The sequence below is a fragment of the Halictus rubicundus genome, chromosome 12, assembly GCF_050948215.1.
Source record: "Halictus rubicundus isolate RS-2024b chromosome 12, iyHalRubi1_principal, whole genome shotgun sequence".
Classification (NCBI taxonomy): Eukaryota; Metazoa; Arthropoda; class Insecta; order Hymenoptera; family Halictidae; genus Halictus; species Halictus rubicundus.
This window is the reverse complement of record NC_135160.1, coordinates 10,829,343-10,843,140: the sequence shown is the minus strand read 5'-3', so window position 1 is coordinate 10,843,140 and position 13,798 is coordinate 10,829,343. Positions and strand designations below refer to the sequence as shown.

Here is a 13,798-nt window from a genome sequence, read left to right as displayed (position 1 = left end):
TTTGAATTCGTCGGAATCGCAAAAGAAATAGTAAAAGTCGGTTTTTCCAGCTTTTTTATCCGAGCCTGTATTGAAAATTCAAAGAATGTATTTGATGCGCTCGAATAAATTATATCCATGCTGAAGAATTTCACCGATATTGGTTAATTCGTTTACGAGTTATAAACGATTAAAAGTGCGTTTTTAAGTCGAAAATCGTGAAAAATGGCAATTTTTCCACTTTTAATGTTGGATCGTTAATTGCAATATCGCTTGGATCGTTAGTTGCAATTAATAATTAAATAATTTCATTGCGATCATTAATCGCATTAAATATTGCCCAATTCTGACATAGATCAGACAATCGATCAAATTTTATTGGAATCAACAGATAGAAATGTTTATCAGTCAAGGATTTAGGCGCGGGCGTAGAAGCGAAAGAGGAAGAGAAATAGGGAGAGAGAGGGAGCGAGAGGAAGAGAAACAAAGAGGGTGGGGGTGAGAGAGAGGTCAGAGGAGACAGGGAACACCCCTGTTCTCAACACGGGGACAAAGTTAGTGTGTCCATGTTTGCATGTGGCTGCGGCTACGGCTGTGACTGGGCTGTGATTGTGAGTGTGTGCGCAGAGTATGTATTCGGGTCTGACGAAGTCGCGCGCACGGGCACGGGCAGCATTATAAGACGGTGATCCAGCAGTCTATGGGTGACAGTCGAGGGTCTTCCTCAATCCGTGACACCGTTCGAAGCTGTACGATATCGTAAGATCGTGCAGACAACCGTAAATATCACTTTGCTCGTGTCGTGTGCTATTGAAAAATAAAGAGTCTTAGTGTAGTATCCGCCCTCTATTGCCATAAAAGATGGCACCGTCGTGCATTGAGGTGATCCTTGTTGGTTTCATACTTGTCTTACCATTTCTCTACGAGATGAACAGAACCTTTCGTTACTATTTCAAGTTTCTCCTCTATTATGGATACGTGATGATCAATTCGATCACTTTGCTCCCAATCATGATGTTACGTCCACGGAACGTAAAGAACTTTATGTTAGTAATTTACTAACAAATTTTAATAAACGCTACTATGTTCGTTTGTTACTTTTCTGTCGTTGTGTGTTTTGCGCATACTTTGTTTTCTCGACTGTCTTGTTCCCTTGCTATTCTGCCTGGAAAGATAATGTGGCAGCAAGCAAATTTATTGAACGATGGTGGTATAGTGTCCCAGCGGCAGTTCCAATACAGTGGTGCGCTGATGGTGGTGGTAAATGGTATTGGTAGTGAGTGGTGGGTGGTGGTGGTTTCAGTAGCTTTGACCGCTTACCCTACGAACTTTCCATGTATGTGTCGTTCAAGTTATCAATTCAAACAGATTTCGGAGATGCCTATCGTTCTCGAAATTAAATGAAACTCTGTCGATCTCGTCGATAGAGCGATTTTCAGGTGTCACTTGACTCTATTTACAATCTTTGAACGGCAGACATCGGTTCTACGGACGCGGTAGCAGGCACAACTGACGTGACAATTAGAAGAAAAATGTTAACCCACTGACATTGCAATTATTGCGTCAATGTCGGTTGATTAACACTTAAGTACTTGATCGGCTGGCGTATGTAGATCCATGCAATACGTCAACGATAATGAACGCCCTTTTCTTTTTTCAAATTGACGGCGTTGTTCGCGCGACATTTGAAATTACAGTTGACAGGACGGGTTCGACTTTTTTGCAAAATCTAAGTCAATTTGAAATAATTAATGCGGTTACGTGTTGCGATAACGATTATCGTCAAACGATATTTTTATCTCCACACCGTCAGCGAATACACTAACGACTAAACAATATTTTTTAAATGTATTGTATATTTTTATCAAATCAACTATCGTCGAGAAAAACGAGACGCTCATACGCTTGGAAGTAATCTATCATTCTTCAATAAATTTGTTACTTATGCAAATAATTCTGTTTTCATCGTGTCAATGAATTACATGCTATTTTGTTAAAAGTTTATATGCAATTTATTTTTAGATTAGCATCGTCTGTATGTTCCTGTCTTACTAATTTTTTGGGAGTCCGTTGGGAACTCAGAGGAAGGGAGCATTTAGAACAAGATAGAGCATGCATAGTAGTATCAAACCATCAGAGTTCTTTGGATATTATGGGACTGTTCCAAATATGGCCGGTAATGGAGAAATGTACAGTTATAGCGAAAAAGGAGCTTTTCTACGCGTGGCCATTCGGTTTAGCTGCGTGGCTTTGCGGCCTCATATTTATAGACAGAATGAACTCGGAGAAGGCCCGCATGGTCATGAATACTGCCACAAACAATATCAAAGATAACAAGGTAATATATCATGCAGATCATGTTGCAAAGATAAGCAAACTATCTCAAGCCATATTCGTATTTATCTTTATGGATTTTGTGTACAGATTAAATTATGGATTTTCCCTGAAGGCACCAGGTACAATACCGGCGAAATCCATCCTTTCAAGAAAGGTGCTTTTCACGTTGCTATTGCTTCTCAATTACCTATACTACCAGTTGTGTTTTCTTCTTATTACTTTTTATCCTCTAAGGAGAAGAGGTTCGACTCTGGTAAGTCACATAAGTGTACATATATATCTCTAAGAATGTTGCAGCAACAATTTTAAATTAGATTTGAAACAGTAAATTACATGCACACGTGTGTTTCAAAGGTCGAGTTATTATAACATCGTTACCACCAATACCTACAAAAGGTTTGAGTACGGACGACATTGAGCATTTAATGCAAAAGACACAAAGCGCTATGACGGATGTTTTTCAAACAACCAGCCGCGAAGTGCAACTTTCTGTAACATCTTAGAACGAAAGAAACGAAACGATTATTCCATGGCAATTTGAGTAACAACGCTATCGTTTAAAACTTGATGGTAACCGAGTCTCAGCTTGGAAACCAAAGACTATTTTTCTATGCCTTATGTTCTGATTAGAAATTACAGTTTTGTTTCTATATTGTTATTAAGCATTCGTCGCATATCTAAGATATATGCAAAGACTATATGGGTTAACTTTATATGGCAATTACTTCCTTGTTCGCATATCCGTAACTGGTTTCTATTTCTACTCTATTTACATGTATACAATGTACGCGTATTCCATAACTGACTATCGATTTTTTTCAATACTATTTTACTTATCTACTTTCACTCTATTTGTAAGGGCTTATCTGAAACTGGTTTAATTCGAGTTACATCTTTCTTCGTTGTTGGTTTAGTGATTTCAATTTTACACTGAATCGAAATAGGATAACTGCATGTAAATCGCAATGGAACTTTATACGAATTTTGCGAATTTTATACATATGCGAACACAATGTTACATCAATATGACATACTGTAATGTAATTTTTAGTTTCCTTTTTGACACGAATAACAACAAAGTCATGCTACGGAACAACTTTTATATTTTTTTAGAAACTTTTATAATTTTTAGGAACTAATGGCAATCTGAATTTTACCTTCGAATTGTATATACCATTGACCTAAATATATTTTACAAATATTTAAATATTATTGTTCATACGTAGACAGTATTCGTTTAGGCAATAAGTTTAGAGAAAAGGAATTTGCAAGCAGTAAACGATGCAGCTAATTCTTCTTTTTTTCTTAGCCATAATTATTTTAGTATTCCACATGAAATGTATTCGTTTATGATATTTTATATTCATTCATACATCTATTATATGCTTCCACTCACTAATGCACACGATTATTGGAAATTAATAAGTTTTGCTTAAATAATTCATATAATTTGAAAGTGTGAGTGTAGTCATTAGATTACTACTACACATCAATGAGAATATCAACGTTTCAAAATTCTTTTATTATGTTAACATTATGAATACTTTAATTATATCAATCGGCAGTGTAACATTAAAAAATTTCGCCATTTATTATTGTATCAATACAATTCACACGCTGTGATAAATTTTAATTTGACATTAGGTATGCTTCTAATTGTAAGTATATTATCATAATGTTAAATTGAAACTACTAATAATAGCTGCATAGTTTCTTTACAAATTTACCATTTCCGTATGTAGTAAATAAATTAAGTGTAATGAGCAGTTTTAATAAGTATTATTGGTAATAGAACGAATTAAGTTGTATTCAATTTTTGTGATTTCAAATGGAAACTGTTACCAAAAGAATGGTTTGTAGATTAATAAGATCGACGCACCATCATTAATGACATAGGTAAATATAGTTTAATTCCAATGAAAATATTATTTAGAAATATTCCGTATTATTTCATAAGGTTTATATGCCAGAACTATGTATTTTCAATGCATGTTCATTTGTTAAACAAAGATTAAATGCTGTAAGCAAAATGGAATCTTTTGTTATCATGTATGAATAAGTTTTAAGTGCCATATATATATATAATTATAAAATAAATTTCTCTTTATATTTTATTTGTATGATTCAGTATAAGTTAAAAAATATATAACAAATTTCATTTTAATTTAAAATTAAACATTCCATACGTATAGAAAACTATGCTAGTATTTCACAGCTTACTGAATTCAGTCAAGTAATAATTTTAAAATCTTCCTAAAAATAAACGCACAATTTTATAAATATTTCGAAGATTTAAACGTAATTAGAAATTAATAACATGACCACAATATACTTTATTTAAAAATTTATTAGATTATCATCTTGTATAGAATGAAATATTGATAATTTGTCAATGGTACACATCAATATCAACACAGGAAAGGTGAAAGTAAAGTAGTAGAATTAAGAAGTCAACGTTGTACAACTACTATGATAATTGTATTACTGTTGGGTAGTTATAACATGCCTAGTTAACATCACGAGAAATATTACCACAATTTGATCATGGTAATTTGTTATGTTCCAAAACGGAAATAATCAGACCATGCAGTTTGTTTTGTGCATTCTTTATTGTAAGCAGTAATAGCATAGTACACTATAATGCAGCTTATACACTATGAACAAAGAACCAAAAAGTCATTACACGATCCAGAAATGTATGACTTTTTTTCTTTCTACATCCTTTAGATACAGCAGTGTGTATGAACAATTTGTTAACTATATTGTAATTAATATAAATAAAATAAACAAATTTCAGTCAATTAATGTTGTTATACATGTCAGTAGACATTTGTATGTACCATAATAATTAGAATACACAAGAACAAAATAAACTTATATCAAAACAATATATTATGCATGGTATTTTTAAGTCTAGATTGATTCTGTACATTACCACCTTGGGGATGGCTTTCACAGCTTGAGCTAAGCTTCAAAAGTCACGCATTAAACTTTAAAAATCGGTATCAATTACTGCCATTGTGCTTAACATTTTTTTATTTTTGCTTTGAATCTATTGCCTGTTCCAATCAAAACATTCCATTCCCAAAGTGTTAACATCTAATAGATAGTGATCTTAAAATACAAATGAACATAAAATTAAAAGTCCGACAGACCAGCAGACACCTTCTCCTGGCTGTCTGCCCATGCTTTGGCTATTGTTCTCTTCATGTCGTCGTCGCCTTCTTGGTACATCTTTTTCATGAGGTTCATTATACCTGTACCAGGATCACCTTCGTCTCCCATCTCAGGATTTAAAGACGATTTCAATGATTTTATCTTTTTCTCTACTCTTGTTACATGTAACCACACTTGTGGTTCTTTCTTAACAAGGGTAACAGTAATTAAACCTTTCTTTGTCACTTTGTAACTACACTTGTTTGGTTCTATATCTTCGCATAGATTATTGATCGTTAAAACGTAATTCTTATTATTGAGTCCAAGAATACGCAGGTCCAACGAATTCTCGGTGAAGTTACATACAACAGATTCTTTGGGTATTTGTTCTACGTCCTCTAAAGTAACGTACAATGATAGTGTTGTTTCCGTTTGTTCCCAGCCATAATTACTTAATTTAACTTCATAGACTTTTGGAGAAGATTTCACTGTTTCGTCAGATGGTTTTATAGATGAACTTTCATGACTCTCGTGAAACTTGTTCAAATCTGTTTGCAATTTTCGAATTTCAATACTGAGTACATCTTTAACTTTTTGTCTACTTGCTTGCTGGAGCAATTTGTTCAATTCTTCTATATCCAACTTTAACTGTAACAAAGAAATAGAACGATTTTGTTATATTTTATAACAATGTTTCTAACATATGAATTTTTCTTCATTGTGTTAGCTGCCAAATAATGCACTATTCAAATTTTCGAAAGTTTATCATAACCTATAAATATTCGTAATGTCGATAAATACGTAATGCCGTTACATATAAAACACTACAGGAATGTTTCTTTATTTAAAATGCAGTTTTGTTAGAATTACAACACGAAAAAATAATTTCATAAGTGAAAGAAAAATTCTCCATACCTCGTCAGCCTTGTAGGTACATGGTGTAGACATGGTTTTTCAAAAACGTGCTAACAAATATAATTCACACAAATCCAACAGCACGGAAAAAATAGAATGTTTTTCAAGTCTTCGTTAGTATAATTTATAACAAGATTAAGGGTGCGGCCCGGGATCGTCACTTTATGAACGAGCGATCAGCTATTACATAGAATTAGTTTAGTACAATTTCCGGCAAATAGGCGGTTTACGTATTTATGTAGGTATATTTTCTACGGTAGGTCGTGTCACAAATTTCTGTTTTGTTTTGTCGGTAAAAACGAATACATATATTGAATGTCGACCGTAAAAAATAAGAACATTTGGTAGTAGAGGAAGAGAGAAAAAAACTGAGAGAGAAGCTCAGCAATTGAATTGAAAGAACTTTTATAGCCGCCACTCGATTCAGCCCACACTTTTAATGCTTTTATATAAACAAGCGACACCACGCTATCAATTCGTCGACGATCAAGCACTGACTGAACGCATTGTGCGAAACTTTGCGTCAACTCAGCAGTTAGAAATTTCTAGAAAGTTCAATAACAATCCACGATTTTTGGGACCATTCGTATTCGTTCTTGATATGATTATTACGCTTAAGAATACGAATACTTCATTCAAAAATTCTGCATGTATTTTTTTTTGTTAGAACTCAATATTAATAAAAACAGTTTATTAAAATAAATTCAAATAATATCTGTGCGTATTCAAAATACACTCGACCAAGTATATTCGGTATTGTTCTCTTGGGAGTGAGAATATGTGGATATAAACCGAGAACTCTTACAAATTCAGAAAAATGAAATGATTCAACATTATATAGTCGTCAAAATTTTCCATTTTTTTTAATTATTATTTGGAAAAATAAAAATTTTTAAATATTGTGATGCTATCTAGCGTTAAACTGCGACACTAATCGGCTTTGAAATTCTGCCATAGGTGGCGTCACCATTTATTTTTAATCTGCTTGAAGTATGGCGCAGATTGAATGAGCCAATTTGAATCGTAACGAATGTTTACTGTTGTTACAAGCTGTGTGCACATAAAGGCTATGTTGGAATATTTATCGAAATGGATAACTGTAGTTTATCGGATGCATCGCATTCGGAAGTGCCGTTGAATCATGAGAAAGCAGTTCAGAAACGTCGGTCTTCGATTTTCTACAGTCGTGTAATTGCTTTTGACCAATGTGAAGGTTAGTCATAGTCCAGCATATTTATATTTACAATTATCGTAAGTTTTAAACAAGTCCCAGTGATGTATCGTGTCGATAAGATTTTTTACAGCAATTAATAGAAACTCAGGAATATTTTTCTATATGTTAATTTTTTGTATGACAGTAAAAACGTAATTTTTAACCAAAAATACACAACTTACAGAAGATGAAAAGCCTGTGGATAATAATGACATAAAGGCGTGTGCATCTGAAACACCAGAAGTGGAAGTGTTTGACTTGGAACAATATATACATAGGCTTAAAAATGAGAGGACGGAGTGGATAAAAACGTGGAAACAAAGGAAAGCTGAACGCAAGAGCTTGACAAAAAAAAAGTTGCAGTTAGAAAGCCAAGGGCAACCAGTCGATCTGACTGCTCTGACAGATTCTGAAAAGGCTTTTGTTGTGGCCCGCCCAAACTATCAGAGTATCTGTAAAAAGAATAAAAAGTTAAAAGAAACAATGCTCAAAGTATTGATGCTGCATCAAATGGTTTACAAATTAAATCAGAGATTTATTTTAAAAATGGAGAAAAGAGTTAGTAAAATTAAAGGGAAGATTATCGAGATGTCAGAATCATGACATACATAGCATAACGTTGTTGGTACAATACTCATGACGAAATGAAATATTTACATTATATGGACATTCTACTTTTATTGTAACATTAAAGTAAATATACTTGCGACGTATGCGACGGAAGAACAAAAATCTTTATCTTTGTACAGAATCAATAATGTATATTTTATATATGGATGTAAGTATGTATAAATTATAGGATAATGTAAAAAACACTATGTAGTCGTTAAATATTTAAAACCAATTTTCCCTTTTTGCTCAAACAAATCCATAGCGTTGCCATCAAATCGATAATAATATATTCGTATTGAAGCAAACCTGTGTTTCCATCCTGATCACATTAAAATGATTAATGTTTTAAATAATGTAAAATAGAATACAGAAACCAGTAGAGTTGTCATCTGTGCAAGTGAAAACTCTTGCGTCTGGAGGCCTTTCTCTCTTTTTGAGATAAGTACTCTTTCCTTGAGGTACTACTGTGTAATTCAAGTATGTGATTTATTTTTCTGACGATCTCTTCGCCGGTTATTGAATCCGCCTCGAATTCGTGACTTTTGAATTGTCCGGACGACACTGCTCGAAAATGTTCATTTATTGGTAAAGTTTTATTCATGTTTTGCTTTGTTTATATATAGTATAGAAAAACATACCTAAAATATTTTCGGAAGTAGAAGAATGTGGAGTGTAAACTAACGTAAAAATTGTCTTTGATCCCTTTGTTTCTGTGATTTCGCACCAGGCAATATTGTCTATTTGGTAGCTAACTGCGCGTTGCCTGTTCCAAAATCGTCCAGCACCTTTACCCGTTATTATCGGATTGATTTCGATTTTTTCACCTGAGATACCTAGATAGATTTCAGTCTTTGTTCTGACTTTATTAATTATGTATACCCTGTGAATAGGAGGTATAAGAATTAGTTTTTGAAACGCGATTGTATATCGGCGATACATATTAGAATAAAAGGGATGCCTGTATGATTGGTATAATGGAGCTTCCATGGCAGTGGTGTGACCTTCCATTTTTGCCAAATCTTCGGCAACTTCTTGTTGTTCTTTGTTCTGTCTCTCTATAAAGCTTTCCTCGTCGATCGTTTCGACACGTGTGATCATATTGTGTCTTGCTCGATCGCTTGGTTTCATTTCCGTGAGACCGAGCGTCGTAAATTCAAATTTCGAAATAGTTTCCCTCGGATCGAGACACGGTAAGTCCCAATCAACTTCACCGTCGTCTTCGGTGAAATATAAGCCGTACCTCGTGATATCTTCCCTGGAAACGTTCGGGTATCAAAATATTTCCAACAACAAATCGATATACGAGACCCAAGCGATTCACACTTTAAAGGATGATCCGGATGTTCGTTCGCGTATTTGTAACAAATTAATCCAATGAATTCCAATACTTTCGCTGTGGCAACTACGATTACTTGTAAAGGGTACATTCTGTGTTCTTTTGGTAGCATACACATGAAAATCCTGTACTTTCTGATAGGAATATCAACTTGTGCCTGTGTACAGATTTCATTTAAATAAGAATACCTGAATGTTATCGTTACGATTTTGTACGATACATTGATACGTACGCTACCATCGAATTTAGCATACTCCATAAATGGGTTTTGCGGCAAGTTTGGACATTTCTCGAGCTGCTCAGATAAAAGAGAATGCCTTTTAGTACCCTGGCCAGTCTTTTTACGAAAGTCTTTCCTCTGAAACAGCTCTGATTGCTGGGTAAGAGATATTGCAGGATTGTTCTCCCATTTTATATTTACTTTGGCAGCCTTCTTTCTTTCGAGGTCCATTTTTTCCAGTCTTTTAGCAGTATTAGACCGTTCTCTGTGACTGTATTCTATGTCTGTGGCAATATTCGAATTACATCGATAATTGTGTACGCTGGAATGAGAGTGATAATCTGTTAGAAAAAGTTACCCATCTGTACATCATAAGACTCGCCGAGGCCATCCAAATCTTCGTCGTCGCTTTCTTCCATGCCAGGATAACATTGTAACGTGCCATTCGATTTTAATTGTTTAGGGATATCTTCACCGACCATCACTATCTCGCACTGGCCTTAAATCGTATCGTGCAAAATTTTTTAATAAATGATACGAACTTTTTCCCCGTTGAACATCGCTGACATGTAACCTTAATAAGACGTGGGATGTACCTGTGTTGTCAGTCAGTAAAAAACTATCTCGGATGTGCGACAGGAGCCAGTGGTCATTGTCGTATAAAGCCATTCTCTTTTTAGTCCGGTATTTTTATACCATAAAAACGTGGGGCAACTATTGTTTAAACGAACGTTTGCTTCAGTCTTATTTCGATCTTTATGTGTAAACACGTCGGTTTCGCCTGTTGCCGATAGATGGCTCCACAGACATGTTTTTATCCGTTACATTGGGCAAGATAATAACAGAAAATAGCAGAGAATTTATTTACGGTAACGCATTCCCTTTTCGTTCGAATTCGATTTGTTCTATCAGGGAATACGTAACCGCAACATATGTGATTCTTCTTTGAATTTTTCCTCTCAGAAAAATGCGAAACAGCTCGAAACGGTATCCTCAATATTATGAAATGGGAATTGGGATCGAGTCCTACAAATACCGAATCAGTCAAAATGACTGGTGGATGATTTTTTCTTTCGCGATTAGTGAAACTATGAAAACGTTTTCACGAGAAATTTTTTAATATATCTCTTCTTTGGAGTACATGTTACCATAAAAATCGTGTGAAACCTGAGCAAATTCAATCTTGCTGTTATTATAAAGGGCTAAGTCTAAGTCACGTTTAGGGCTCGGTAGTTCTAGTGTTAAAGAATAGTCGAAATATACTCAACACTGCGATGGAACTAGTATCAAACAGAACGACATATATATTATTTACATATATTTTTTTTATTCGCACAAATCTCTTCAAATCTCTTCTATTTGCATATCTCTTCTTTGGAGTACATGTAACCATAAAAATCGTGTGAAACCTGAGCAAATTCAATCTTGCTGTTATTATAAAGGGATAAGTCTAAGTCACGTTTAGGTCTCGGTAGTTCTACTGTTAATCTGAGGAAAAGAGAGCAAATTTTTCGAGGGGAAACGAGAAGACGAAGAAGATGATGAATTAGACGACAACGTGAACAGAAATGTCGAGACCAGCGACAGTTCCTCGTCTTCAATGGGATACGTGCCAGCTACTATGACTACCGCTTTAGTTCCCCTTCAATGGAACAACATAATCTCGCCGGAAGTCGCACGGGCTGCACACTTATTTGAAGCAAGTTTGAGTAAACGGCTGTCGGACAGTAGAGGCAGAATGTTATGACAGCGAGCGTACCGTAATATTTAATAGGAACGGCATTAACATTTAATCGATACTTTTTCAATAGAACGCCAGCTCGGCTTGCTCTTTTTAGTCACGTTGCCCCCATCGAAGACAGTGATTCGTACCGGGGCAGGATTCGAGCGGTTCAAACAAAACGTATCGAACTAAAAATGCAGAGCAAAAACGAAACGATCTCGATATAGCCTCGCGAACCATCGTTTCTTTCGTTTTTACCTCGTCATTTTTATGTTCCTTAATTGGCAACTATCGGGTTATATCTCGAGCTATAGCGTAAAAAGGGAAAAAACAACCAAGCCGATCGTTGCGTTCGTGTACGACGGTAACGTGCGACGTACACGAAGCGATAGTTTTGCCACGTTTACCATGCTAATGGAAAACCTTATTGTCCGTTGGAATGAAAGCGAAACAGCGGCCGCGATCAAACTTTTCATTATTTATGAATTTCGCCGAGAACCCTCTTCTTCCACGAGGATCAGGGTTTTATCGATAATTTCCTGCCTGGGAGAGAGCTCCGAGACGATGGAGGCCCGCGCGTTGCGTCGCGCGAAATCTTCAAAGAATAACACTGGTTATGAATTTCAAGACAGAGTTTGATTTTTATCTTCGCCTTCGTTTAATTAATAAACGCCGTTCCATTTTCCGGCTAGTTGTCTGCGAAGTAGAGTCCTCCGAGTATCTCGCAATTCCTCGCGTATGCAAACGGAACCGTGTTTGTTTACGTTCGTTTCCGAATATGGCGTAGCTTCGCATACGAGGCCGGATACAAGGCGGATTACGTTTTTCACTCTCCGCCCGTTCTTGGACGGTCTTCTCTGGCCGTGTCCAAGTTGCGGAATTAATATGTCGGGTGTTCGCGTTCGGGCGCCATTTCATTTGTCCCTCGGCGACCCCGGGTTGCCTGCTGCATGCGGACCTGCATGCATATTACGCGAACTCTCTCGTATGCGCTTCCAGCGTTCATTTGGATCGGAGCTTCCCAATTTTATGAATTTCTGGGACGCCCGACGATCTCGACGGTCTCGACGGCCCGTTCCATTCGAGCGGCTAACGAGCAGAGAGCTGTTCCGTAGTTTCGCTCGCCGGTTGGCAACCGCTGTTTTCCAATAAAAATGCACACGGACGAACACGGACGAACGCGGATGCATGCACGGCGCGGACGTTAACACGTGTATCCGGCATCCATCAAGCCGGCCTCGGGCGCGCGACGCCGGAAACGGAGTCCCAAAGTAATACGAAGAACCCTCGTTGTCGTCGCGACGGATCTCGTCGTCGTCGTCGTCGTCGGCCGTCGACGAAACTCCGGCGTGCACCGTAATAACCGGGTTATGCTACAAAGCGGACAATTAACCGACCAGTCAGCCACCGCCATTCGTCATCCTCCTCCTGGCTGCCCCAGGTTGCCAGCGTTGAAAGTATCGCGGAAATTTCCGGGCCCCGAGAAATTCCTCGACCGTGGAATCGACTGTTCGCCAATTCCAGCTACGGAGAAACAGTTCGAGCAACGATCGCTTCGAAAGAGGAAAACAATTTCGAAACTCGGCTCGAACGCCGCGAACAAGACTGCGACGATTTCGCGGACTTTCCGGGAGATTGCGAATTTTACGCGTCTTTGATCGTTCCGAAACTTGGGAACCACCGAATCGAACGGGCCCCGCGTGCCACCGATATTGTCTCAAGTTCTTTGGAGGCCCTGAGCACTTAAAAGATTTTCAGATTTTCGTACAGGATCACGTCAACGCGATGTAGGGTGGACGCACGTAAACACTTAGCAATATTGTTACTGAAACATACACTGCACGAAATTTCTATGAAGCCACCTAGATTTTGGTGTATTTGTAAAAAATATAGAGAAATTTGTTACTTCTCAAATATCTATAACATTGTGTGCTGACTACTGAGTAGAGATATATACGCCACTCTCTCACAAATGTTTACGTCTTTAATTTACTTACATTTTGGTCGAAGGCCGCGGAACAGGAGTGCGAAATTTCTATAAAGCCAGCTATAAAGTTTGTGCTTAGATCTTGCGTGGATAACACGCGAGTCTCAGCAAAGAAACTTTAATTGTAATTCAGATGTGCTTATTTACACTAAAATTGATTTTTAAATTCATTAAAAATTGTATATATATATATTATAATTGTATTTATTTTTATTAGAATGCCACGAGGCAAGTTGTTGACCAGTGAAGAGAAGGCATCCATTAATGCTTATAAAGATATGCTTATAAAAACGTTTGGCTTTATGGAAATTTCGCAGTTC

At 36.6% G+C, this 13,798-nt stretch overlaps 4 protein-coding genes across 5 annotated transcripts; 2 read left to right on the top strand and 2 right to left on the bottom strand.

The window, feature by feature from the left end:
• The first annotated feature begins 292 nt into the window (after nt 1–292).
• Nucleotides 293–3,382, top strand: Agpat1 (1-Acylglycerol-3-phosphate O-acyltransferase 1). 2 transcript variants are annotated; one of them, XM_076798653.1, is made up of 5 exons: nt 293–861; nt 937–1,025; nt 2,002–2,317; nt 2,404–2,569; nt 2,671–3,382. In XM_076798653.1, the coding sequence occupies exons 1-5, from the start codon at nt 841–843 to the stop codon at nt 2,817–2,819; spliced, it is 741 nt and encodes a 246-aa protein (XP_076654768.1). In that variant the 5' UTR covers nt 293–840; the 3' UTR covers nt 2,820–3,382. The 2 variants fall into 2 exon arrangements, with proteins under 2 accessions (XP_076654768.1, XP_076654767.1); XM_076798652.1 differs by having other exon boundaries at nt 293–1,025.
• Nucleotides 3,383–4,772: 1,390 nt separating this feature from the next.
• LOC143360092 (calcyclin-binding protein) lies at nt 4,773–6,896 on the bottom strand. The gene is made up of 3 exons (XM_076798661.1): nt 6,791–6,896; nt 6,388–6,567; nt 4,773–6,120 (listed from the first exon to the last, which is right to left on the bottom strand). Exons 2-3 carry the CDS (start codon nt 6,418–6,420, stop codon nt 5,455–5,457), a joined length of 699 nt encoding a protein of 232 aa, XP_076654776.1. The 5' UTR covers nt 6,421–6,567; nt 6,791–6,896; the 3' UTR covers nt 4,773–5,454.
• A 492-nt stretch (nt 6,897–7,388) lies between these two features.
• Nucleotides 7,389–8,415, top strand: LOC143360096 (uncharacterized). Its single transcript, XM_076798665.1, has 2 exons — nt 7,389–7,600; nt 7,785–8,415. Exons 1-2 carry the CDS (start codon nt 7,477–7,479, stop codon nt 8,201–8,203), a joined length of 543 nt encoding a protein of 180 aa, XP_076654780.1. The 5' UTR covers nt 7,389–7,476; the 3' UTR covers nt 8,204–8,415.
• A 143-nt stretch (nt 8,416–8,558) lies between these two features.
• Sin1 (SAPK-interacting protein 1) lies at nt 8,559–10,530 on the bottom strand. The gene is made up of 7 exons (XM_076798644.1): nt 10,365–10,530; nt 10,127–10,267; nt 9,781–10,052; nt 9,536–9,705; nt 9,171–9,467; nt 8,851–9,092; nt 8,559–8,773 (listed from the first exon to the last, which is right to left on the bottom strand). Exons 1-7 carry the CDS (start codon nt 10,435–10,437, stop codon nt 8,598–8,600), a joined length of 1,371 nt encoding a protein of 456 aa, XP_076654759.1. The 5' UTR covers nt 10,438–10,530; the 3' UTR covers nt 8,559–8,597.
• Nucleotides 10,531–13,798: the final 3,268 nt, after the last annotated feature.

Bases quoted from the DNA above. Each gene is read 5' to 3' on its own strand.
- LOC143360092 (XM_076798661.1), bottom strand. From the start codon at position 6,420: ATGTCTACACCATGTACCTACAAGGCTGACGAG. The intron at 6,121-6,387 runs GTATGGAGAATT...TCTTTGTTACAG, and splicing joins GTACCTACAAGGCTGACGAG to TTAAAGTTGGATATAGAAGA.
- Sin1 (XM_076798644.1), bottom strand. From the start codon at position 10,437: ATGGCTTTATACGACAATGACCACTGGCTCCTGTCGCACATCCGAGAT. The intron at 9,706-9,780 runs GTACGTATCAAT...ATCTGTACACAG, and splicing joins ATGCTAAATTCGATGGTAGC to GCACAAGTTGATATTCCTAT. The intron at 9,093-9,170 runs GCATCCCTTTTA...TCCTATTCACAG, and splicing joins CCATTATACCAATCATACAG to GGTATACATAATTAATAAAG.
- Agpat1 (XM_076798652.1), top strand. From the start codon at position 841: ATGGCACCGTCGTGCATTGAGGTGATCCTTGTTGGTTTCATACTTGTC. The intron at 2,318-2,403 runs GTAATATATCAT...TTTTGTGTACAG, and splicing joins ACAATATCAAAGATAACAAG to ATTAAATTATGGATTTTCCC. The intron at 2,570-2,670 runs GTAAGTCACATA...TGTGTTTCAAAG, and splicing joins GGAGAAGAGGTTCGACTCTG to GTCGAGTTATTATAACATCG.
- LOC143360096 (XM_076798665.1), top strand. From the start codon at position 7,477: ATGGATAACTGTAGTTTATCGGATGCATCGCATTCGGAAGTGCCGTTG. The intron at 7,601-7,784 runs GTTAGTCATAGT...CACAACTTACAG, and splicing joins TGCTTTTGACCAATGTGAAG to AAGATGAAAAGCCTGTGGAT.